The sequence below is a fragment of the Myotis nattereri genome, assembly GCF_964212035.1.
Source record: "Myotis nattereri genome assembly, chromosome: 6".
Taxonomy (NCBI): domain Eukaryota; kingdom Metazoa; phylum Chordata; class Mammalia; order Chiroptera; family Vespertilionidae; genus Myotis; species Myotis nattereri.
The window spans coordinates 84,274,376-84,301,747 of NC_138081.1; the positions used below are offsets into that span (position 1 = coordinate 84,274,376).

Genomic DNA, 27,372 nt, shown 5'->3' on the forward strand with positions numbered 1-27,372 from the left:
ATGTCAGTGTACCCCAGTACCCAGGAAAACTAGAGTCGGTGCAGTGTGTGTAATATTTGAAGCTAAGCAGTAAAGCTATTGAACTATCACAAGAGCTAAGGAAGAAGCAGAGTGCTGTCCTTCTGGCCCTTTCCTTCACAGGCAGAAAAGCAGTTTTGTCCTAGGAAGAAAATTGTTGTACAGTCTGGCCACGGAACTAGGCATGAGAAGACTGGAGTTTTTCAGTTCCGGCTCTAAACCACCACACTCTTTAGTGTGGAAATATAGTAGACACAGGAGAGAAACACAGATTCATTGTTTGATGGCAGGAGAGTAATGCGATTGGCTGGACCCTGCAGAACTGTAAGGGAAATGTCTCTCAGGCCCAGAAAGAAGTTGACGGTGCAACCAGAGCTGTGGTACCATTTTTAGTATGATAGCATCGTCTTCCTGATCAGACACTCTGTGTTTCTGAGCAATTCAGGGCAACAGAGAGATGTGTAGTTTAAAAAAAGGGAAGACACTAATATTTCTGGTGAAAATTTTGAAAATTGCACCCATCTCAAATCTAAGGAGACAAAATTTCCAGAAGCAGGTCATGTTTATGGTAATCCTTTAAAAAAGCAATTAATGTCCATTCTTAGCCAGCGTTAAGGGCTAGAATAGTGGTCTTTAAGCATCTCTAGTCCCATATTTTCTGAAAGAATTTTTAAAAATTCACTTGCAAACTGTGTACATTTGAAATTGATGTTTGAAATTTTTTCATCCTTAGTTTAAGTGTCTGCAAAGTGGCAATTTATTTTGGCATATGATAAATATTAATACTTTTCAAGAGATGTTAGTTAATCTTTTAAATATATCTAATGAAATTTGAATGCCACTGAGATTTAAAATTCACCTTATTTCATTTAAAGACACATGCATATATTCTTTAGGAATAATCATAAATTTTATAGAGTTCCATTTCTTTTTGAACTTGTATTTCCATTCCACTACTTCCACAGTTTTTCCTAATGTAATGTTTATTTGTTTGAAAGTTTTATACCAATCATTCTTTGCAACAAATATATATATACTAGAGGCCTGGTGCACGAAATTCGTGCATGGAGGGGGTGTCCCCTCAGCCCAGCCTGCATCCTCTCCAATCTGGGTACCCTCGCTCCTAACTGCTCACCTGCCTGCCTGCCTGGTCGCCTCTAACTGCCCCCCCCCCCCCGCTGGCCTGGTCATCCCTCACTGCCCCCCCCCCCCGTCGTACTGGTTGCCCCCCAACTGCTCCCCCTGCTGGCCTATTTGCCCCCACTGCCCCACCCCCCTTGCCGGCCTGGTCGCCCATGCAGCCTGCTTGTTCAGTCATTTGGTTGTCCCTCACTCACCTCCCTGGCAGCCTGGTCACCCCAAGCAGCATGCTGTCCAGTCGTTTGGTCGACCCTCACTAACCCTCCTGCCGGCCTTGTCGCCCCACACAGCCTGCTGTTCATTGTCTGTCTGGTTGTTTCAGTCGTGATGGACCCTGGCTTTTTATATATTAGGGTGAATATATATATATATTATGACCGGCCAGATTATTATGACCACCCCATCAGCACAATGAAGTGAATTAGTTATGCAAATAATAATAATAATAATAATAAAACCTTGAGAGTATTTGCTTAGGAAGTTTTCAATATTCAGTATTTTTGGAAGTGTCAATGAAGTACTGATGGGGTGGTCATAATTATCTGGCTGGTCATAATAATCTGGCCACTGTGTGTGTGTATATATATATATATATATATATACATATATGTTAAATTAAAGATGTATAAACTTAAGTATGAGTTTTCTTTCCTAGTTCATAAAGTATTTGTTAAAAACGTATTCTTTTTTTGACATTTAAAATATTTTTCAGCTTTATTATGGTATAATTGAAAAATAAAATTGTATTTAAAGTGTACCTCATGGGCCTGCCTCTGTCCCCCATGCCACCCAGTGGGCCTACACCTGCAGGGCCCCCAGGTCCTCCCCAACTGCCCACCCCAGCTCCTGGAGTCTACCCTCCAGCACCAGTGGTCCACCCACCAACATCTGGGGTTCACCCTCCAGCTCCTGGGGTCCATCCCCCAGCACCGGTGGTCCACCCACCAACATCTGGGGTTCATCCTCTTGCTCCCGGGGTTCACCCTCCAGCCCCAGGAGTCCATCCTCCAGCCCCAGGTGTCCACCCTCCCCCATCTGCTGGAGTCCACCCCCAGGCCCCAGGCGTACACCCGCAAGCTTCTTCAGTCCACCCCCAGGCCCCAGGGGTACACCCCCCAGCCCCGGGGATGCACCCCCAGCCACCTGGGGTACACCCACCTCCTCCAGGGGTTCATCCTCCAGCTCCTGGGGTTCACCCCCAGCCTCCTGGAGTTCATCCCTCCAATCCCGGGGTCTACCCCCCGGCTCCCATGCCCCCAATGATGAGACCCCCACTGCCCTCCGAGGGCCCTGGAAACATTCCACCCGCTCCCCCAGCCAACTGAAAAGCCACCCCCTCTCACGGCGAGTCTACGTTCCTGTTTTCCTGTCTTTTCTCCCTGATGGAATTTGGTGTTTTTGTGCAGGGCTATGCCGTGTCCCTAGATCTCATTAGCCTTCTCAGAAAAAAAAAAAAAAAAAAAAAAAGAAAGAAAGATAAAATGTACCTCATGGCGATCTGATATAAAGATAGATTGCAAAATTAATAGTTAACTAACACATCCATCACCTCACATATTTATCCTTTTTTGGTGAGAAAATAAAAATATGTTATTAATTGGGTTGTCACAATTATGATTTCACACAATTGATCAAAACAAAATAGTCTTCCACAAATGTTGACCAAAATCATTAGGTATAAAAATAAAATGTTTTTGAAATGCATTACTTGTTAGTACTACACTGAGTCAGAGTTCAGCATGAATTCTATTCTTGTTGCTTGTTTGTTTTTGGGCTTAAGCACAGGAAAATGTTGTTATAGAGAACTATTAGAGACCTTTTTTTTTACAATGCTGTCACATACCTCCTGCAACTTCTAATTGGTATGCCACAATTTACAGAATTATCTAAACAATATTTCAAAGAATATACCAACTGGTAGATCTATTAGGTGTTTTTTTTTCCAATTTTAACAAAAAGCAAAGAATTGAAAATTGCCCAATTTGCAATAGCAATTTCTTGGAAATAGACTAAAATCACTACCAGGACATAATCAACAACCAATAATTACATTCTTAACTCTTTCTCTTAAAGTCACCTAGATTAATCTGATTTATATAAAACGTGCTGGGAATATTAAAATATTATTTAATTTCAATATAGATTTTGTTGAGGATTTTGGCATCTATGTTCATGAGGGATATTGGCCTTCAATATATTTGTTGACATAGTATTTTTGTAAATTTTTACAAAATCATGTGCTTTGAGTGTATTTTTACCAAACTGTACAGTTGCAGAGAGGGCTAATTTTGTTTATAAAAATGGCAAAACCAATAACTATAAATTATTTTTCACTGTGAAACAAATCAACCAAATCAAACTTACTTTGTTTTTTAAGAAATCTGTCTTAATTTTTTTGATTCAAATATCCACATGGCAACCACATCACTTCAGGATGCAGCAAAATAGCTGGGTATCAGCTCATGCCATTTCCTCACTTAACCCTTTAAAATGCTGCAAGTTCACAACATCAATTTATTATTTACTGCTCTAATAGCAATATCCTAAGCTACATGAAAATCGGGACCCAAATATTTGATAATCCAATCTTTGTGAATAAGCATTTCCAGATTGAAGGAGTCAAGTGGAATGTGAGCACTCAGGCCGTCCCCTCTCATCCATACCACACACATCAGCCACATCTAAAGAAATCCTCATGTACCATTCCCAACTGCAACCCCAAATCCACTTGGATAAAGGCATTCGAAGTTTTGAAAATTTCTTAGCGAGTCTCAGCAAGCCGAACGGCAAATATTTATCAGTAACTGGAAATAATTGGAAATATCAGTGACTCCATCCATTTGAAAATACACATTTTATCTTTAAAACTTTTTTTACCACAGTCTGTTGAACAAGGATTTCCACAATTTTATAAACACTACAAGGTACACATTTTTCTGAATAGGGAATAGATATCACTGAAGGATGAACTTGGCAGTGAATCTGTGGACAGCACCAGGTATTGGAACCTATTCTAAAATCTTCTATGACTTCCCTGCTAATTCATATATGGTTTCTCAGCCAAGTTTAATATCTGTGGGAAATAGTGATCTTATTTACATTTTTATCAATATCCTCTGCTCATCTCCTAAAACTACTAATAATCAATCTGATTAGCCCTAGCTCAGCCGTGGGCAAACTACGGCCCGCGGGCCGGATCCGGCCCGTTTGAAATGAATAAAACTAAAAAAAAAAAAGACCGTACCCTTTTATGTAATGATGTTTACTTTGAATTTATATTAGTTCACACAAACACTCCATCCATGCTTTTGTTCTGGCCCTCCGGTCCAGTTTAAAAACCCATTGTGGCCCTCAAGTCAAAAAGTTTGCCCACCCCTGCAGCTGGTTTGGCTCAATGTATAGAGCGTTGGCCTGCAGACCGAAGGGTCCCAGGTTTGATTCTGGCCAAGGGCACATGCCTGGGTGGTAGGCTTCATCCCCCGTAGGGGATGTGCAGGAGGCAGCCAATCAATGATTTTCTGTCATCATTGATGTATCTCTCTCTCTCTCCCTCTCCTTTCCTCTTTAAAATCAATAAAATATATTTAAATAATCAATCTGATTACACAATAAGAACATAGAAGTGTGTCAGAAGTTAAAGAAATCAAGGAAGTAAAGGGAAACACCTCCAGCAATTTTGGTTGGAGAAGTTGATATTAAATGTAGAGCTGTTGGCCCTGAGAAGGCAGCTAGAGAAAAGAGGGACTGGGCATTTGTTTTTGTTGCTGGTTTCTAATCAATTATTTGGAATCTTAACATATATTTTAAAATATAAAGCAACTTCCATTATCGTAATAAATGTTTTTCGTGAAAGCTTCATTTACTTCCATTTCTTTGTATAAAACCCTCCCTTTTCCTTGTGTTGGTTACAGGAAGTGAGGTCTAATGTGTGCATACCAACTATGAGGCACAAACAACTCCATTCCCCTCACTCATAGCAGACATAGCTAATCAATCATGTCACGCTTTGCCACTAACGAGCTAGAATTTGGGGGGCTTCGGGGATCCATTACGCATCAGCTGGTGCTGGCATACAGGTTGAGACATTTCCTATTGTTGGTGGCAGAGAAAAACCTAGGTCAGCATGTCCATCCTCCCTATTTACCAGCTAAGAAATCTTGGTGAAGGCTTTTCCCCTGTTCTGCTGCCCTCACAGGACTGTTACACGTTAAAGGATTCAATGCCTGTGAACGCGTTTTGTAAACCATGCTGTTGCAGTCACACATTTGAAGAAATCGGCTTAATTTTTGTAGGGTGCACACCACCATCCTTCTGGTCGGTTTCCTCCCTGGCTCTCCCCATACATATTTATTTGATCTGTTTTATAAGTGTGGGTTGTTTTTATTTTTGGTTTTATTGAAACCGTGCACACCTGCACCCCTTTTGAATGTGACGTCTGATAGTAACTAGAAGACAATGCTGCTGGAGGAGGAGAGAGCTCGCAGCCTCACACCTGGCTCGTCATTACCGTGGCTGGCAGTCCTTTCTGCTCCGCTGGAAGCTGTGTGATTAATAACCCCTCTTCCCAATTATGCGGATAACTCCTCTTCCTTTGGCTGTAGACAAGAAATATCTTATGTATGTGCAATGCAAATGGTGGGCTTTGTGAATGCTAATTTCAAAACCAGCTAGGAGTTGATTGGCAGAAAACCGAACAACGGGGTGACAGGCGTGCCAGGGGTCAGAAATCTGTGAAAGAAAGGCTTAGTGAAGGTGGAGAAAAGGCACTGGAGAGATTTGGAGTTAATCAAGAGCAATCGCTGGAAGAGCAGCAGTCTATGAAAGCAGATCTAAGCCAGACATCCTGGAAGAGAAAGCAGGTTCAAAGGCTGGTGGGAAAACAATGAGAAGAGTGTGAGTTTAGCTGACTTTACAAAAAAGCAGGCTGGAACTCAGAAGCCAAGATTATGCCACAAAAATGCATGAACTGTATTTTCTGTCTATCACATCCTTGAAAAGTGCACCTGGTTTGAATCTTTAGGACCCTCACCCCATTTTTGACTGTGACATCCTCAAAGTCAGGGATCCTGACACTTGTTTTTCTGGATGCTGGCAGAGGCCAAGCACTCAGGCAGTGTTCACTGGGCTGGCCTGAACTGAACAGTAGGTTGTCAGGGGCATGATTTGGGTAACACAAATCATTTTGTTTCTTAATCATGACAGCAGAGTGACCAGAATGAATACAGGACAATGTACTTGGAATCCATTCACTAGGTCAAGCAAAGTGTTCAAGATAAGCCCCATTTTGATTTGCATTCTAAAACGAATGAAGATCTGCTAAATTTTCTGCACAACAGATACTGTCAGCCCAAGGCTGACTAGATAAAAGCAAGCCCAACAACCTTTCTGTCTGTTGAAACTTCTCCAAGCAATTGGCTTGGGTACACTGTTACTAAATTACTCTGAGGTGATCCACAGTTGGCATTGCAAAAGAAGATGCCCCCTGGACAGAAGAAGAGGTGGGAAGGAGAGAGGTAAAAATGCCACATCCTGTGATAGCTTGTGCAAATGACTTCTCTCCACTCTGTTGGGGGCAATGTAGACAGAATTCAGAGCCAGTAGCTTGAAATATCAGTTATATCTGCTCTGAGGGCCACTCCATCCATCGTCTTTGTACTGTAGCCACTTTGCCTGTACACATGGTTTTTACTTATGGTAAAAATACTTTTTCTTTGGGCAGTATGTCAACCTCAACATATGCTCCCACGTCCAAATGTATTTTTTAGAAAATTACACATCTGCCAAAATTTTACGTGGGGTTTAATAAATCTGTGAACTATACATACACACATTATTTCAACTAACTCTCTAAAATATAACTATCCATGCATATAAACTCTATCTTTATAGCATCCTTGACACATAAATGGAAGCTTTCCAAAATGCGTGAGTACAGAACAAAAGGAAGTGCCAGTTGAAGGAATATTTTATGTACAACCTCTCCCCATCACGTTTATGAAGGTGTTTTATCTGTCTCCTGAAACCAGAAATATTTTACTTGTCCCATGTGAAAATGAGTACTTCATCTGAATGGATTTTAAGTAATGAAATGACTACTTCCATCCCATCAAATCTAACTAATCTTTATTTCAAGATAATCAAAATGAACCGTGCTAGAGTTCAAACATATTCTAGAAAGGTTTGTTTATTAAGAAGTGTCTCAGGTTGGACTTTTCCAGGGAATTCACTCACCACATGAGCTAAGAACATAATTCAAAATGTGGAAATGATTTATGCTGGTTTCTAAGTATTTACAGTTCTTCCTTCTTCCTGGCCATTTTGTGGCTGGATGGGACTGTGGGACGGGTTCTGGACAATGAACTGTGAGCAATGAGCTTCTCCTCCCACAGAGCATTTTCTGGCTCCAGATCTAGCTTGCTCTCTGGCATGGCAACCCATGATGACTCATGGCGGCTGCTCCTCTGCCTCCTTTCCTTAGTGACAGTAACGGTAGAACCTCCTGCTGACTCAGAAGAATACACTTTTGTGGCTTTTAGTGATAACAGATTTGGAAAGTGCTTACTAGCACAGCATACTTAGCCTATTATAATAAATATATAATAATGCATATATAAATGAAAATATATGTGTATTGTATATATACGTATATACTTCACTTAAAAATCTATTAAGTGAATATATTAGTTATATAATTGGATTAGTTATATATATATGTATATATATCTATCTTTGTTAGTTATATAATTGAATACACACATGCTCACATAGCTTTTTTAAATTCCAAAAGAATTTTATGTAAACTAATTGACACCATTCTACCCAGCACTCTGTCTTGTTAATTAAGAATTGTGAGATAACATCATTCCCAAAGTAATTAACTGAAAAAAAGGTAAAAAGCATATCCTACTTGCATTATTTGTTATTAACAATTTTAAGACTATGCACATTAATTGCAGATCTACATGGAATCAGAGAAAAATATATATAGATATGTAATAAATAAATAGAGACATGTATAATACAGTTGACTTAACTTTATAAATCCCACAAATTACTCATTAAGCCTTAGTAAAAGTTTTTTCCTGAGAAAAGTGTATGTTATTTATCTTATGTATCTCTTTGTCATAGTGATACAATATAAAATAATATGTTTTATGTAACATAGGTATGTGTTATGCAAATATGTTCTAAAAATACACAATAGAAAGGACTTAGGAGAGTTTTTTACCAGTATAATACTGTGCAAAAAGAGGGCATAATTGTCCGAGAACTAGAATTCAAGTCAAAGAAAAGCTGAATTGTTTTGAAAGTGGGGGAGGGATAAAAGATGATGGATGGTACTTGGGGGAAATCTAGGAAGACAGGGCAAATGGAGAAGGCATTTTGGGACTAAGAGTACACACAGAAAGAAGCCCAGGCCAACAGGAAGAACACCTACGGAAATCTTATACATTTGGGTGTTGCAGCAGCAAGTTCCTAGCGAAAACTCTCTGATCTTCCTTCAGAATCTTTGCAAGTCTACTAAAAGCCAAATAATCAAATCTAAACTGGCTGGATTTCTTATGTAGCATGCTGAAGATGCCAACATCTATGTAATAATTGCTGAAAAGAATCAGCATACTCAGTCCAGGGCAGGCTTAACCTCAAAATCCCTATTAAAAGTGGCATTAATTAGGAAAAAACAAATAGCCATGTGTTACCTGCGTAGTCCATTTGCCGTGTACTGGGATTGCACAGAAATAAAACAATTCCGGAAGCACTAAAAACAGTGGTTGTCTGTCAACACTTACTGCGAGGACAATCTGGAGGGAACTATGAGCCACTTCTATGTACTGGTACTCCAGAAAACACCCTGAGACCGTGATGTAGCGATGGTCTTCTGGGGCCCAGTCTGGGGCGGGTGTCACTGATGTCACCGTACATCCTGGTCCATTCTCCATCCACCAAGATCGGTGCATTGAAATATTAAAAGTCAGGATAAGGTCTGTTTCCTGCAAGAAGGCAATTTATAAGGATGAGAATTACTTCGTAAATGTTAGTTAGCTTATTCGGACTGACTTGTTCTGAGTTTCCCATTTAGAAATGTGGGTTTCTCCACTCCATCCCATCCTTACTTACTGTAATTTATAGGTAGAAAAAAAGCATCTAAAGTAAAACTATCAGTTCTCCCTGAAAATGATGTACCTATGAATTCTACTTATGACAGTTTACCTGACTACACTATAAAAAAATTATTAGTAAAATTATCAGCGGCTTACATTAATTGTAAACCTGAAGAGTCTTTCCCTCTTACAACTTGTATTTCAAAGGTTGTAATTTTAACTCTTTTGTCAAGTGAAGATTATCTTCTTTTATTTACTTTTTTAAAGATCATCTTATTTTAAATGTATTTTCCTCTCCCTCAGAATATTCACCTTTTGCCCATTTTAAATATTAAAGTTGTACTTCAGTTTAGCAAAAGTTAATATAACGTTGTCACTAATACTAACATTTGTAAGACCTTTACTTAATAAAACATAACACTACTTTTTTTTCCTGTCCATTCCTACTATTTTAGCATATTTTTTTAGGGTCTTTTCAATCTTGTCTACTTGTACTATAAAATTAGCCATAACATTTCTTTAGAAATATCATTAGCAAACTCTTGCAGGGTGGAGAAAATAAGTCAACAACTCATTAGACAAAGTTCAGCATGTACATGTTTAGCTGTAAATGCAATAAAAGGCATAGATTTTGTACTTAGAGAGCTTATAATCACATATACAAACAATGTCTTCTAGGAAGAAAATGGGGAAAAGGAATGCATCAAATACAATTTACTACTCAACAAGTCAAAAAATTCATAATAAAATGTAAATGCATATCTTAAACCAGCAATCATTAACTAGATCAGTGATGGCGAACCTATGACACGTGTGTCAGAGGTGACACGTGAACTCATTTTTTGGTTGATTTTTCTTTGTTAAATGGCATTTAAATATATAAAATAAATATCAAAAATACAAATCTTTGTTTTACTATGGTTGCAAATATCAAAAAATTTCTATATGTAATACAGCACCAGAGTTAAGTTAGGCTTTTTCAAAATGCTGGCATGTCGGCTCAAAATGTTCGCCATCACTGAACTAGATGGACATAATTTTATATTCTCACTAGAGGCCCGGTGCACAAAAATTTGTGCACTGGAGGGGAAGGGGGATGTCCCTCAGCTCCACCTGTGCCCTCTCACAGTCTGGGACCCCTCGGGAGATAACGACCTGCTGGCTTAGGCCGGCTCCTGGGTGGCAGAGGGCAGGCCCAATCCCTAGGTGCAGCCCCTGGTAGGGCTCAGAGCAGGGCTGATTGGGGAGTTGGGGCACCACCCCGTCATGCACAGAGCAGGGCAGATCGGGAGGTTGCGATGCCACCCTCAGTCATGCTCAGGGTAGGGCCGATTGGGGGGTTGGGGCACCGCCCCCTGTCACACTCAAGGCAGGGTCGATGGGGAGGTTGCATTGCCACCCCCTGTCATGCACAGAGCAGGGCCAATCAGGGGGTTGGGGAGCGCCCCCCTGTCACGCACAGAGCAGGGCCCATCAGGGGGGTTGGGGCTCCGTACCCTGTCACGCATAGAGCAGGGCCCACTGGGGGTTGGGGTGCTGCCCCCTGTCATGCACAGAGCAGGGCCAATCAGGGGATTGGGGAGCTCCCCCGTCACGCACAGAGCAGGGCCGATGAGGGGGTTGGGGAGCTCCCCCCTGTCACGCACAGAGTAGGGCCGATAGGGGATTTGGGGCACCGCCCCCTGTCACACACAGAGCAGGGTGGATCAGGGGGTTGTGGCCCCGCCCACTGTGACACACAGAGCTGCAGGGTGATCAGGGGGTTTGGGCACTGCCCCCTGTCAAGCTGCTCCAGGGGCCAGGAGGCCTCGCGGCTCTGCTTGACACTGGGGCAGTGAGGCCTCGCTGCTCCGCTGATCCCTGCACTGGGAGGCCTCGCTGCTCTGCTGAATCCGGTGCTGGGAGGCATATTACCCTTTTACTATATAGGATAGAGGCCTGGTGCATGGGTGGGGCCGGCTGGTTTGCCCTGAAGGGTGTCCCGGATCAGGGTGGGGGTCCCGCTTGGGTGCCTGGCCAGCCTGGATGAGGTGATGATGGCTGTTTGCAGCTGGTTACACCCCCTTCAGGGTGGGGGTCCCCACTGGGGTGTCTGGCCAGTCTGGGTGAGGGGCTGAGGGCCGTTTTCAGGCTGGCGGGCAACTGAAGCTCCCAACCTCTCCTTTTTTTCTTTTTGTTTTTATTCTGGGATTTATTTACCTTCTATGGCTGTTACTGGAACTGAGAGCCGGCTTTAGCTCTGAGGCTTGGCTCCAGCTCTGAGACCTTGGCTGCTGATCTGGGTTTGTTTGGGCTCTATAATTGTAACACTGTTGCAACTCCAGCTCTGAGATTCTGGCTGGCTGAAAGTAGGTTTCTGGGGATGGTTTAGCCTCTATTATTGCAACATTGTTTCTTAGACTGCAGCTCAGAGGCCGGCAGTGGCAGGCGGGGAACTTTGGCTTCCTCCTTCACTGGAGCAAGCAAGCCTCCTGTTCACTTCAGCTGCCTGGCTGCCGGCTGCCATCTTGGTTGGCAGTTAATTTGTATATCTCGCTGATTAGCCAATGGGAAGGGTAGCGAAGTTATGGTTAATTACCATGTTTCTCTATTATTAGATAGGATTTACTTCTTGTAGATGTTTAAACAAAAGTCTGCATGTATGTGCATGTTGTGAACCCTGAGGACTAAGAAGGGCTCCTAGTGGCTACCTGGGCTCAAATAAAAACAAAAACATAAACCAGAACCTAGCAGCCATTTCTGCACAGGTGAACCACACTCCAGGGAGCAGCTCTGCACCTCTGCACCACTAGACTGCCTTCCTCTGGGCCACCAAACTGCCTGCCTGCACTGTGTTTCTGTCACTGGAACCAGCCCTTATAAAGTAGCTACTATAGTCCTATTTCAACCTATAGGACTGAGGCTTTCCCCATTCTGTCAGAGCTGTGCAGTTCCGACCTATAGGAGGAGCTCTATTCTGACCAATCAGGGATCAGGAGCAGGGATTTCTGTCTATATAACCCAGTTCTCCTCTAGGTAGGAGAGCACACTTTCCATGGAACAATGAAGATTGTGTTTCCTGGCTGGACCACTATAGAGCTGTTCCACAGCAGTGATGGTTCACAGCCACTTTGCATTACCATGAGCTGTTTGCACTGCATAGAGTTTCCTTCTTCACCACATCCCAAACTGGGGGCTCCTGTTGGTATTGAGTTGGCACCAATGACTATCAGCTAACAAGGTGTATATTATTTTAACCACAAAATATAAATTCTTGGTTGTAAAACAGACAACAAAAAGGTCTCCTGGAAGTCTCCTATTAAATTCAACAGAAATTCCTGAGTGTGATCTGCTCCATGCATAACCAATACATTATTTAATTCTCACATATTTATAATTTTGATTTCAAAATAGTAAGGGCTTTTGAGACAAAAAACGAACCTTGGTACTACAAAACAAGGCAGAAAACCACAAACCAAATCTTGTATATTCTGGTTGGATTTTTATTGAAAAACACACAAAATGGGCTCAGAATTGTAAGATTTGAAAACTTTCATATCTTAAGAAAACTTTCATAATTATTTGTTCAGATTAGAATAGTGACAAAAAAAATGTTGCATCAATATTTTTATTCATCTGTCTTAGTAAGTTCAGATTAAAGGACCCCATTTTTGGTCATGTCATTTTTCAAAATAACAGGGTCTGATGTGTGACATGAAAGTTGTTATTAGCACTAAAATGTGGTTTCTGAAAAGGGCTATGTGTATTCAGGTCAAGAAGCCTAATTGCTCAACAAATAATAAGCATTTGATAAAAAAAAAAATTGACAAGTAAATGAGAAAATGATACTAATAGCACCTCAGAATTTCAATAAAAAGCTAAAATTTACTTTCAGGGGTTATGGCATTTGAAGAAGAGCATACATGCGTATATCTGTTGTGATAGTAAGCAGTGGAGGCTGTATTGCAGAGTTTAGAAGGTGGAGGGTGAGAGTGAGAAGTTTTTGAGTTGCCATTTTTAAAAATCTGAAATATTTTCTTAAATTTCTGGAGTAGTCTACTACTTAGCTATTCTTTTGGAATAATACTGTTGAAAATTGATACAGTCCCATTTTTAGGCTGCTTAGTTACTATCTAAAAGGCTAGAAACTGCACTTCTATGTAAATGGAAATTAGGTTATAGTTATCATCATAGTTACTAACAAATTTAATTATTCATATGCCACATGCAAAACACTCTAGCAGGTAATGATGTAAACAGATAGAAAATGCTATCACTAATATCACAGGCTTGTAGTCTTTTTGGGGGGCGAGGTACAAAGAGAAAATGTAACTATACGAGAAAGCGTTGGTTAAATATGCAATGAGGGGTGTGGGCAATCTGTGCACAGGTCCTTGGAGAGTGAGATGCCTGTGAACACGGGTGAGACAGCCTCTAGAAGTGGGAACTCTGGCTGGGGCCAGAAAGAAGGGCCAGGCTTGGACAGGCCATCAGCCTGGGGAGGGGAAACATTTTAAGTAGAATGGACCAGATAGTAAAAATTGCAGAGCTAAGACTACTTATATATTTATGGACCTGTAAGTAGCCTTTATTTTATGAGATGAGAGTTTGTAAGAAGGAGGAGTATAAAATAGCTTTGGAAAGATAAGCTGGGGTTAGACTGGGAGAGACCTAAATGTTAAATCAAACATCCCAGCCTACTGAAGGATGTTTGGTCAGTGACAGGACGCTGGCACTGCCAACCATGAACAACGACTAATTACAATAGACATAACCACGTCTCCTGTAGCACTGCAGTGGACAGTGCGGGAAACGTGGTAAGTCCAGTGCAGGTGCTGAATTAAACAACAGTCATTTTGGAGGTGATGACACAAATGTTGTAAGACCCGAAGGCTTGACCTCCGTCACCCAGACTCTTCTGCTGAGTTCAATAATGGTCCAGGGAAGCTCGGACCAGGACCACTGCTTTCAATACTCTCAGAGTAGGAATGGGAACAAGTCAGCATTCACCTTACCTTAAAACATACATCTGGCGATGACGTTAGAGAAATGAATGCCAAGCAAGCGCATTTAATTGAAAGAAGCAACCTTTAACAACAAAAATACTCTGGGAGGTTGAAATACTTACATCAATAAAACATATATTTGGTTATCGGGACTGAGAATAAATAGTTAGGAAACTCTCTGATTGAATGATATTCTGTAATCAGCTAAGGAGGCAGGAATTCAGATAGTGAGGAAGGCTGTATTTGACACCAAAAAAATCACTTTTTTTTTCAATAAACTCTTATTTATTTACAATCCATATACACTGGGTTAAAGTTTAAAATATCATCAGAAAGCAGTGTGTTATATCTCATTGCTAATATCTACATGTAGATATAAATTCATAGGAAACCCTGAAAAATTCTTAAAAAGCATCATCATTCCTGGCTTATTTCTTGCTGGTGAACTTAATATTTTAACCCTAAATACAGCTGGTTTATTTTTTTTCTATCAATACATTCATAGATCTATGCAAACCTGCTTAGACATATAAAAACCCCAATGCTAAATTTGTCCTGGTATCATATGAATCAGTGAAAGCAAATGATGTTGTTCAAGATGCAGAAAGAAGGAGCTGAGAAAATATGGTTTTAAAAAGATAAGCAAAATCACAAATACACTTTAACAAGTTGGATAAATGTTACATATATAGGAATAGAGCCCAGAACATAAAGAAGTTCATATCTACCAACTCTAAAATCCAAAGATGCGAGTCATGCTACGATATGATGAACTTATGAGAAGTAGATGGACCATAAAATATACATTTGTGCCCTCCTTTCTTCTAGAATATTTAACTGTGGGTAACCGAGATTTGGCTGATCAGGGGTCATAAACTCAGTATGACACCATCACTAATATTGATTCCAGTGTCTGGTTTCTGTCGTTAGTTATTCAAGAAAAGATTTAAGAAAATATTTCTGTGACCATGGTGAACATTACAACCATTGCTCTAAAATCAGATGAGAAAAGTCCGATGGTATGTAGATTTCTAAAAGCTAGAGTTCTTAAACCAAAATGTGTCTCTTCCCATTGGTAAAAAGGTTCACCAAAAAATTAATGTAAACCATTTAAAGTTCATTGGCACTATATTTTCATTGTTTCTAGCCTGAAATGGGTTTCTCTGGTCTGTGTTCCCCCAAAAGGCCAGCATTACACTTTTCTAAATCTTATCCTGACTGCCTTCTTAGTTGAGACAAATGTTCCATATTATCACACAATTTGGTCTGCACTGTCTGCATCCAGAACATTGTTGCTGAAGTCGCTTTCTTATGAAATTCTCCCCAATACCCCCTATTAACAGCCTGTATATCTCTCTGCATTAGAATTAATACTTTGGTCTACTCCTTCTAAGAAGCTTTTCCTGATTAACCCCATGCCTTTTTTAACATTACCATGTGTACCTAATACTTCAAGAGCAATATTATCTTGGTCAACTGCTTTCTTTTTATGGGTAAAGGAGTATGTTAAACCCCAATATAGTCACCTTTTTTGCTCAAGAAATGTATATTAATTAACTCTTGGCTCTGAAGAAAGCCTGCATCTGGGATATTAAAAAAAAAAGTTGTTTTAAGATGATCCTTGCAATGATCTAAAAGAGAGAAAAGAAAAGCAGGAAGGAAGGGAGGGAGAGCGGATAAAAGGAAAAGAAGGAAAGGAAAAGAAAAAAAAAAAGAATTCAATAAAGAAGCCTCCATGCTATATTCAAGTTAATTGAACCTCCAGGCTCAAAAGTCCTTTTTTTCTTTTCTTTTCCTTTTTTTTTTTTCTTTTTACTCCTAATGTTAGGACCCATCTGCTGAGTGGGATCTAAGTTTGGCAAAATGAGTCTGCTCTCCTCTCTTTCACACCCTCACAAGCAGATGCTCCAGGCAGAATTTTCTCAGCTGGTTACAATGATGAAAGATCAACTTCTCACTGACTTTATCGGTTTCCCTGTATGAAAAGCTCCTCAGGCAGCTTTTCCTGCTGATTTCTCACCTTCCCGTTTGTTCCCTCCCTGCAGGTATGTTTTCCATCTTGTGAGTGTTCCTTTCCTGTCTTAGAGCTTTGGAAAGTGATCTGCATTCACTCGAGGGAGTTAGGGAGGCAAAGAACATGTTAGCTCTTTCAAGAGATGTTACGGCCATTTTAGCACTCACCAGAAGCCCACCCTGTCATTTGTTTTCAAAGCACATTTATGTGGGTTTTTAATTGCCATGGAGGCACAGAGGTTCAGATGATATTGAAGGCTTGGAGACATTGAAGGAACACTGCCATGTCCTCCCCAATAGTTCCACACGTTTACTACCGGTCATTAACTCACCTACACATGCAATCCACCTCCGGTACTGATGTCATTTTGGAAACTATGATTTAGACAGCATCTGTGCTTGTCACCAAGGATTTTTTAACTTGTCAACAGAATTGAATCGGGAGCCCAATTTAATTTGAATCCATAGTTCAAAATGTATATTGGTTTAATTTGTTAAGAGAGATGCTAATAAAGTTTTATGTCCTTTCTTCATTCATTCTCTGGGAGAGAACATTCCATGGAGAAATGACCAAAAAATGGTAGCAAGACAGAGATGAGCCACGTGTTAATGTTACTGATGGACTTCATAGTCATTTTTTAGTTATTGAGAATGGCCACAACTGGGTATGAAGTGAAATGCTAATTAACAAAAAATTTCTCTGTAAAATCTTTATAAATCTTTAATTTTGAATAAGTTCAGTTTTGCAGCTTATTGATAAATTTGAGGCAATCTATATTACAGAAAAAGGAAATAAAGTTTGTGTATTCATTGCCTAGTAAATGCTACAATAACATTTAGAAATAGGGATCACTATGCTTATTTAATAGAAAAAATAAGGCTGAGCATGAATATATACCTGCAAAAGTTATTTTTATTAAGGGTGAAAGCTAGGTTTCTAACTTATTTTTTTCTGACTCATGCTTTCCTACTGGACCTTGTTGCCTTTTACAGAAATTATCTTGGCCATCCAATCAATCATTGCAAAATACCATATTTAGTCTTCTTTATGAGAATGTACTGAAATAAAAAAAAAGGTGGGCACAGAATTCATACAATTTATTTCAAAAATTTCCAGATGCAGTTCAGAAACCTACTCAACATTATAAAAGACCTTGACATGTCCTCTTAGGTGGTTTGCCAACACTAATACAAAATTCATTGCACCCTGCAGTTACAATAGTGTTGTATCTGCCATGCATTTGGATGAAGAAGCTTTTAAAGATATTTTAGTAGTACTTTATTCTCATGAGAGCATTTTTTTTAAGTGGTAAGATTTGTCTCCTGTCTTATTTTTATCCTGGCAAGTACATAGATCAATACTGCTTAGAATTTGTGGAGACAAATATAAATAAACCTGTAAGTCTAAATACAACACCTTTAAGAATATGTATCTATTTCATTTGGATTGTTTCCAAAGAGCTCTTTGTAGCTTTTGTTACACACAAGGCCAAGAGGTGACTGGAGGTCACTGTCTAGGAAAAAAACATTAATAAACAGAAAAATAGTCATCATCAAAGTGGTCATCCATAGCCATAAGCCAAGGAGCCACTTGAATTTATACCATACGGGTTAGCATATCCAATATGAAATTGGAAATCACATAGAGAAAAACACGGTGGTATGATTTTAAATTATAGGTAGAGTTTGTGAAGCTACTTCAATAAAGGAATAATAAAGTAAACAGCCCTTTTCTGCAGTGAACATAGGAATTGTATGGCATATAACCTTCTCATATACCAAAGAGACCTTACAGACTTCTGTCAGACTGTTTGGTTTGGTGTGTAACAGACACTGATAAGATTGCATCCTGTGTCCAGGGTGGTTATGGGGTTTAAAAACCATGTCATATGAGGAGCCATGAGAGAATTTTGGTTGAATTGTCTGTAAAAGGAAAGAATCAGAAGGATCCTTATAATTGCCTTTAAATATTTAAAGAAGTACCCAAATCCAGAGGGATCGGACTCATTATTTACAGTTAACCCCAGAAAGGCAGGCACAGATTCAAACTGATGAATTTATCTGGAAGGTAAGGCAGACCAAAGGATTAGAAGTACTCTCAAACGGAATGGGTGGTATTCTGAATAATGAATGCCTATAGCTAGGCGGTCATTTAAGAGTGAAGACTGCACTCAAAACTTGTACAGTCTCTTCCCTCAATATGGCTAGTTTATGTTAATAGTCTGCCTCCACTGACCACTCATTTTATCTATTACATACTATGCTGTATTTGACAATGATTATATATAAATTCTCAGCATCAGGACACTTAGAGAATAGCTTTTGAAGTATCAAAATCATTTTAACTCTCTTGTGAAAAGGAGCAATTTTAATAAATTTCCACCAATCACTGTTTATTCACAGCTAGAGCCAAGGGAAGAACCTGAATTTACACATTGAATCTGAAAAGATGACAACAAAAATTCAAGCAATTTAAGAATTTAATCTAGTTAGAATATTAAAAGTTACTTACTGTTATAGAGCATGGCTACATAATTTTTGGTAACTTTGTACCCATCATTCATCTCTCAATGATGAGAATACGCTGAGAAATGTATTCCTAGGCAATTTCACCCTTGTGTGAACAACATAGAGTGCACTTGAACAAACCCCGAAGGTATAGCCTACTACACACCTAGGCTGTCTGGTATAGCCTATTGCCCCTAGGCTGCAAGCCTCTATAGCACGTTACTGTATGAAACAACAAGAGATTAAATTGAGTACAAGAAAAAATGATTCAATCAAGAGGTGAAGTAAACACGAGATGTACTATGAGGATGCTGCCAGCATAACACACATACTGTTTAACAGCAAGCTTTTTTGTAAGTAGAAAAAGTACACTCTAAAATAAGAATAAAAGGTATCACATAGTTAATAAATAAATCAGTAACATAGTCCTTTTTTATCATTGTCGAGCATAATGCACTGTACTTAATTGTATGTGCCATCCTATATAATAAAAGCATAATATGCTAAGTGTCCAGTTGTCCGGTCATCCGTTCAACCAATCGAAGTATAATAGGCTAATGATATGCTAAGGCTGCTCAACCACTCTCTATGATGTGTACTGACCACCAGGGGGCAGACAGTTGACTGGTCGACCAGTCGCTATGATGTGCACTGACCACCAGGGGGCAGATGCTCTGACTGGTAGATTAGCTTGCTGCTGGGGTCTGGCCGATCAGGACTGAGTGAGACAGGCCAGACATGCCCTGGAGCCCTCCCGTGGTCCTCCCCAGCTTGCCAACCTCCCACGTCCCTCCCTGGCCCTGATTGTGCACCGGTGGGGTCCCTCAGCTTGGCCTGTGCCCTCTGCAATCCGGGCTGAGGGACCCCCCACCTGAGTGCATGGATTTCGTGCACCAGGCCTCTAGTACTTTTATATGACTGGTAGCACAAGGGGTTTGGTCACAGCAGCATCAGCATAAACACTTAAGTACTACAGTTTGCCATGACATTACAACAGATACAATGTCACTAGGTGATAGGAAGCTTTCATCTCCATGATAATATTATGGGACCACCATTGTATATTTGTCCAGTTGTTGACCAGAATATGGCTCTGTAGCACCTGGCTTTACATTAAAAAATTCAGTCACAAAAGAACTGAAAGTTATTGTAGATCCCAAGGCTAACTAAATTCAAACCTGACATTCGACTCCTTCCACTCTAAAATGCAGTTATTCATTTTCCCTGGTGGTACATTGCCACTTAGCATGGAATGAAGCTTTAGTTTTTATTAACTGTATAATTTGATTTCTCCCTAGTTGAGTCTGTGTTAATCATTCTCCACAAAGAGAAACGTATGTGCCTGTCTGAGATTACTGAGAATAAAAGGGAAGAGTAAAAAATATTTCACGTTCAGGAAAATTTTGAAAGAGCTCACGTAATGCTTTGCAATCACTTTTATTTTCAGGTCGAAATTATCCAGGTAATTATGCAATTTCTCTGCTCTGCTTACCAGTGGAAACTAAGATAGTAGGGCTGGTGGGAAAAGTAAAACTCTGTGACAGAGAAGACTTGAGCTCATGACCACGGGCATCATTCTCCATAGAGCTTTCTCGTTCTGTAGTGCAGAGGAGATAATGACCATCCCTTTCCAGGTAATTGAGTACCAGAGAAGTATAATGGGAATTGTTTCCTTGAATGAGGATGAATTTGGTCTTCGTGGTAAAGCTCTGTGAGACACGGACATAAAGAGATTTCTGATCATTTGTAATAATTAACCATTTTCATCTGAAGAATCCTACCTTTAGCTGGGGATGAGCACATGGCTGGGAACCTTTTCATATCACATTAAGACACTTCCCTCTCTAGCAAAGGATAGTCTTGACATGCTTTCATGGTAACAGTGGCCAGACCCTATGATCTGGCTACTCCACTTTGTTACTTTGTCCACAGCACTTCTTCCCACTGCCTATCCTGACCTCTGCCCAAGTGCAGGAAGCCTACATTCACCTGTGTACATTTCTAAACACAACACTAGTTTACCCACCTTGCTCTAAACCTCCGTCTCTCCATTCTAACCCAACACTTCAGACTCTACATGAAACTGCAGTAACTATGTGAAACCTTCCTATGCTGGCCATATTCTTGCCTGTAACTTCCTGCCAGCATGATTTGAATTCAGAACCTGGGCCTTACAATACGTGACTGCTTTCCAAGACATAAAGCACATCAACATAGAACCTAGAGTCTAAATATACTCACTAATTACTGGCATATGTATCCCTTGGATATGACAAGTGTCTAGTATAGCTTTCGAACTGACATTTATTGAGTCAATAGGATGCATGTACTTATAATGAATGTACGGTCTGTCTCTTTATAACTTGGTTTAACCTTTCTCTTTTGACTAAAACGGATTTCTGGAAAGTACATCATGTTGTTTCAATACCTTATGTTGAAAAAGGTTTTGATGTTTATCAGATTTAAACCATAAACAAAGAAGCTAAAAGAAATGAATAAGAAACTTGTGCTCAATTAGATTAATGATCACAGTAGGTATTGCTTTGCTTCTCTTAAACCCCGGGGTACTTATTTTCTTCCACAAAATGTAAACAGAAAACAATATTTCTCCTGTGTACCTGGGTAAATTATTCCTTCCCATGGGCCAAAATAAATTTAAAAAATCATGATACACTGTTTGTTGGGGGCATAATTTGAGATAGGAAATAGAATTGAATATGATATTTGGAGCTAGTCTGAGAGAAATCATTTCAGAACCTTCTACAGGCAAAAAGATAAACTGCCTTATCAGTGTCTGACGCAAACACCTGAAATTCAACAGTTAGTTTTGGGGACAAAAGTCCTTTGAAAGTGGGTGGACTGTTCTGGTTGACTTCTGGTCCTCTCCCCTCTGTATAGCTCTGGGGCTTACTTCTTAGACTCAATAGATTAGGAGAAAAAGAAAAAGTACTTATTTCCCACTCTTCAGGTTTTTAGAGATGAAAAACAATTTTTATTTTGTTTCTCCTCAGGGAAAAGGATGGGAGAGATATATCTCCCATGTCTTTTTCTATCTCTTAGCCCCACCACCTCCATGTAGAACAACTTATTTGATGGATAAGTTTGGAAATGGGAGTGAGCCTGCTCAGCTCAGCCAGAACTCTCCTCTTATTTGGAGACAGCTTATCTGCAGAATGCATACAATCTTTGTAACTCCATGGGGTGAAATCACAGGCTCAAATTATATCTTCTTTGTAGTGATATTCACATCGATATTTGATAAAGATATATTCATATGGATATTTAATAAAGATATAGTTATATATTTATGGTTATCATTCATAAAAATATGCAACTCAACTGAATGTATGCCTGGAAGTTGAATGATACTGGACTGGAGGATGGGGCATGGAAACCAGAGGCCCAAGGGAAGTACTAGAGAGAAGTCAGTATTATCCACAGGGCCCTATGTACCCACAGTCCACTTTTGAGGAATAGAGTCGGTGACCCAAAATTTTCCTACACAGCTAATTGGATAATGAATGTAAACTTTATACAGACAAAGATCAATAGAACCAGTTAGGCTGAATATAATACATTCAGATAAAATTAGTTGCATATCATTAAAATATTCTTACCTAAGTCATTTCAGGTATTCTAAATATGTCTTAATTTAAAACCTGAAATGGGAGCTTGAAAGGGCCTATTTAATGAAAATTAACCAAGATTCTAGTTCTTCAAGACAATGAAGGCCATCACTGTGAAGGATAAAATATAAATAAGACATGATTTAGCCTTCAAAGACTGTACAATCTGATAAACTGTCAAACAACATGTGTAATTATATCATAAGGTAAAACATGGCTATAACCTTAAGAAAGATAAAAAACACTTTTGAAGTAAAGGTCACATCTGCTTGAGTTATCATGAAAGGCTTAACAGTAGAGTGGATATTTTAACTAGGCCTTAAAGAACAAAGAAAATTTAAGTAGGGAGAGATTTAAGAGGGAAATGTGGGCAAAGGTAAAAAGTGAACACCACAATTTAGAAAGAAAATACTTAAGAAATGATGAGTTGGTTTATGAGACTACAGTGGTTTGCTTTAGTACATGTGTGTATATATGTGAATGGGTATGAGTAGGTGAGTTTGTGTCAGCACTAGTATATAAATGTGTGTGTGTGTGTGTGTGTGTGTGTGTGAACAAGCATGAGTATGCAAAGGTGCATGAGCATGAATGTGTACACTGTAAATGTGTGTGAGTGAGGGTGTGCATGTGAGTGTATGTGAGTGTGAGTATGTGAGTGTGTGTATGTATATGCTCCAGGACAATCACTGTGGGGGAAGGGAAGTAGCAAGTAGGGTGTGCTAGAGGCAATTTGAGAGCCATGGGGCACTAAAGCAAATGGCTAAGATTACTGAGTACCTTGGAACCAACGGAGCACCTTTTTGAGTGTGATATCCACAAATACTCAGACTTTTAGGTTCATACAATCTAGGAAGCCAGCTTGGATGACTGCGGATGTAGAGTTGCATTGCATAAGAAAAAGCAATGGGTGTAAACTAACATATGTTGACACTTTATAGAAATGATCTCATTTCATTCTCAATAGAATATTCTTTTTCCATTTTCAAGTGGATATCTTACACAGAGAAAACTGATGCTGAGTGATTAAGTGACTTGCTAAAGGACTACTAGGACCTGGACTGAACTCATAATTTGTCTTACTCCAAATCTCATGGTTTCCCCCAAATATCACTGATTTCTAAACTTTAATTATTTGCATAATCTTCCTTGGTTTGACTTATTACCACTGTGCTAGACTCTTAGTATGGTTCTTGTAATTTATAACTTTATTTTGAACAGGAAATTAATATTACTATTTGATGTGCTGGTTAATGTTTTTCTAATACAAATTAAAAATTCTTATATAACATGGCATCCTCAGCTAGTACATTAGGTGCCTTTTGTAATAAAAAAGTGCCCTCCAAATGCCCCTCTGCTCCCCCAAAGCCCAGCTTAGCTTTGATTTAAAGACACAGGGCTTGGTGAACAAAACTAACATTTATTTCAGCCTCCACTTACCCCTTCAGGAAGATGCCTTGGGGCAGGGCATAACCTGCAGAGTGTTATGTGGTGGCCCTGCGTATACCTATTAAACTGTAAAAAGACAAAAAACCTTGCCTGGCTATGTACCTCCTTATACAGTCTAGCAGGCTTTTGGAAATACGGCATTCACAGAATAAGAGGTGGCCGTCAGTTGTCTTGATATCTGTGAATTCCTCCTTAGCCTACAACTTACGGATGGAAGGCATTTAATGAGGCATGAGTCATTTCACAGAATGGATTTCCCGGATGTTTAATGCATCTTTAAATGCGTGTTAAATAGATGGATTTACATACTTGGATATGTAAATTCTACTTCTTTGGTTCAGGAATCTCCATAAAGTTGATGATAACAGCACAGGTATCCTAGGACTGCCCCTGGGGAGAGTTATATCTTGACTCCACGATTCATTTATGTCTATTTTTCAGAAGTTTCGAAATTTCATCAATTTAGAGCTGATCTCAGGTTCCTACAAACTCAGGAGAGAGCTTTTTGAATGGGACTTTGGAATCTGGCCTTTCACCCCTGCTTTCAACTTTTAATACCCCATTCACTGTATTCCTACTTAGTTCAGATCCTGGCAATTATTTCCTCTTTAGATATTCATGCAAGAAGCAAAGAATATTCTTTTTTCCATTTTCAAGTGGTAACACACATTAAGTAAATTGAGTTATTTTTTTTTTTTAAAGAAAACAATGTATTCTAGCAGAAAGAGTAGGGAAAAAGACACACTTTGAATCTGGCATTCCATAGTTTCTAACTGTGTAACCTTAGCCAAGTTAATTAACCTTTCTGCCTTATTCTTTAAAATGTAGATAATACTCTTAAGTTTTTCTGCGAGACCAAAAAAACATAAAGCCTCTGCAGCACAAAGTAAGTTTTCAATGAAAATACTTTCTTTCCTCCTTTCATAGTAACTTTAAGTTGCAAAAAGTGAGAAAAAGCTATTCAAGATTTTTGAAAAATATTTCTGCTGTACCACTGGTTCATATCCAGCTATTTGGTATTATCAAACTAACCAGTTATTTCCTTCTTGCTATAATTTCAAGAAAGTACTTCTCACCGGATAATAAAACAAAACAAAAGGACTGTCATTTCATGTTCCTGAATTATAGATGGAACATTTTCCTTCCTGGTTCAGTAGGGTCACAACCTGATGGAACAGGTGCACCTGCTCTGGCACCTGGCTCCCTGCGGTGACAGAGAAGGAAACGCTCCTTTAGAAACTGGCATGCAGCCAAGTGTCCCTTCCAACTGCTGCCTGTGTGGTTTAAACATTAGATTTTTAAGAGAAGATATGTCCCAGGGAACGAAGGAAATTATACTCAACTAGGGCTTTGCAATTTATGTTTAGCTCTCTGATCGTTGTAGGTAGTGCGTAAGTGGAATGAAGGAAACTCTAGTGTCAGGAAGATAGAGGAGGCAAACACAAATCAATATTGTGGAGGATGCTCAAGGAAATGACTTTTCTGCCTACTTGGTATTTTTGATATACGAATGATGCATCCTAGGGATTGGATTTTCTTAGTTTAGAACAAAATAAATATAGAAAAACTGGACTGAGAAAGCTGTAAGTTAAGAAGGAAAATTTTAAGACATTAAGCATTACAAATGAGCCACTTCCGTCTATTTAAAACAACGAACAAGCAGATCCTATGATGGACTTCATTTTTTTTTTTTTTTGTAAATAACATAACCATTTGCTCTAGTGATATTTTCAGATCCAAAACTCTCATTTTAACAAACACATCCTACAAATAGACTCAAAATCCTTGAGGATAACACATGGCCAGAATTACAGGTCTTATCTTAAAAAGTGTAATTCTGTTCCCTGCTTTTGGGAAAGTACAGGAAATAAATACTATTCCAGATATAATTTATAAGGCTTCCTCAGAATTGGAATTATGAAAAAAAAAATGGAGGTATGCCTGTGAGAATGTCTTTTACTAAATTCATATTCTTTCACTTCAAACCATCCCACTATCTTATGAAAGGATAAGAAAATTGGTATTTAAGCATTAGAACTGCACTCACTTAATTTCCATCTTCTCTGATTTGTGTAATTTTTTACAGTGTTAAAAGCACAAAAAACCCCTGCAGAAATTATATTACTTTTAAATAGCAGGACCAGATGGAAGTCCCAAATCTCCTAAATCTCATTCTAATGTTCATTTTTACACTTTCATTCTTCTAGAGTGGACACATTATGCACTCTTATCCTATTGACTACAGAGATAATCACTCAAGCAAATGCTCCCTATTTTCTATTCCTTTCTTCAACACCTGGAATTTGCTATCTGTAGGTACAGTCACCAATTACTACTGACCCCATCGACTGGTTTCTTCACCTCACATAAGAGTCCAGGAGGTTTTCTTTTCCTGAGAGCATGTAACTGCCGATGGGTTGTTATTATCTGTTTGACACCCTTTTTTCCTTCTTCTGATAACAGGAATACTACTTTGTTTTGAGAACTGCCATTCCACAGGATGTTAAACTGACCGATCATAGTATTTAATCCTCCTAAACACACTGATTTGTAAAAGGGAAAATCCCTGTTTCAAGTAGGAACACTCAAGAGTCCATTTGGGGACCCAGAAGGACCTTGAAAGAGTGTCTTTCTTTGTGAAAATGAATATATTAAAGACTGAGAAAGCCTGCGTAGGGGAACTCGGTGAGATGCAATATGGCTCCAGTAGCAAAGGCATCTGGGAAACGTTGGATTCTCTGTTTAACCTTCAGTGACTGTTGAACTCTGTAGCCTCATGATTGGCTGACTACTAGAAAGTTGGAATGCTGCCTGAAGCTCAAAGATAAACGCCATGCCCCCCAGGAAGAAGGTTCACAATGTACAGAGTGTGGTAACTGCCTGATGTTATCTGTTCACTGAGAAATGCATGGTCCTTTCTGGTGGCCTACATGACCACCCACCGCCTGCTTTTACTATTAACCCCCTATAAAAAGAGAGCCTGTCCTGGGAGGGGTGTGGATTATTCCCAGCCAGTCACCCCTGGAAGCAGGCAGCTGCTTTGACTGTGTATGTAAGTTTCTCCTATTGAAGCTCTTACAAATTTGAATAAGGCTACATGTCAGTTCTTTGAAGTTGATCCTGAATTTAGATTTTTGAAGGTTTCCCTCAACAGCCTGTAGGGGCCTAGTACCATGTCTTCTACCACATTAGGAAGCATGTCTGGGAGTGAATGAATAACCCAGAAAAGAACAAACAATAAGAACAATGAAAAAAGACAAGCTTCTGGTAGATTCACATCTCTTGTACCCTTGGATCCTATGAACCTGAAGTTTTTACCACCTCCCTAGACTTTCCAGTTCATGAGCTTTGCAAAACCTTCACTCTTTTTCTCTTAAACCAGCCTGAGTTGGGCTCCTGTCACTTGGATTTAAAGAGTTTTAATATGATATTATTCTTTATTTGCATCCTCAAATTTTCCACAGCTAATTGTACTTATTATTATGCAGTTGTTATTCTTTACAACTTTAAGATATAAAAAACCCCCACCCTATT

General features: G+C 39.5%; 1 protein-coding gene across 2 annotated transcripts in view; it reads right to left on the bottom strand.

Moving 5' to 3' along the window:
• The window catches only part of NKAIN2 (sodium/potassium transporting ATPase interacting 2), a gene marked incomplete at both ends in the record, with an annotated part of 791,704 nt that overhangs the window by 135,380 nt on the left and 628,952 nt on the right, over positions 1-27,372 (bottom strand). For both annotated transcript variants that reach the window (XM_081094748.1, XM_081094749.1), the window contains one exon: positions 8,949-9,149. In XM_081094748.1, coding sequence (XP_080950874.1) covers positions 8,949-9,149 — 201 coding nt within the window. The remainder of the gene's footprint in view (positions 1-8,948; positions 9,150-27,372) is intronic.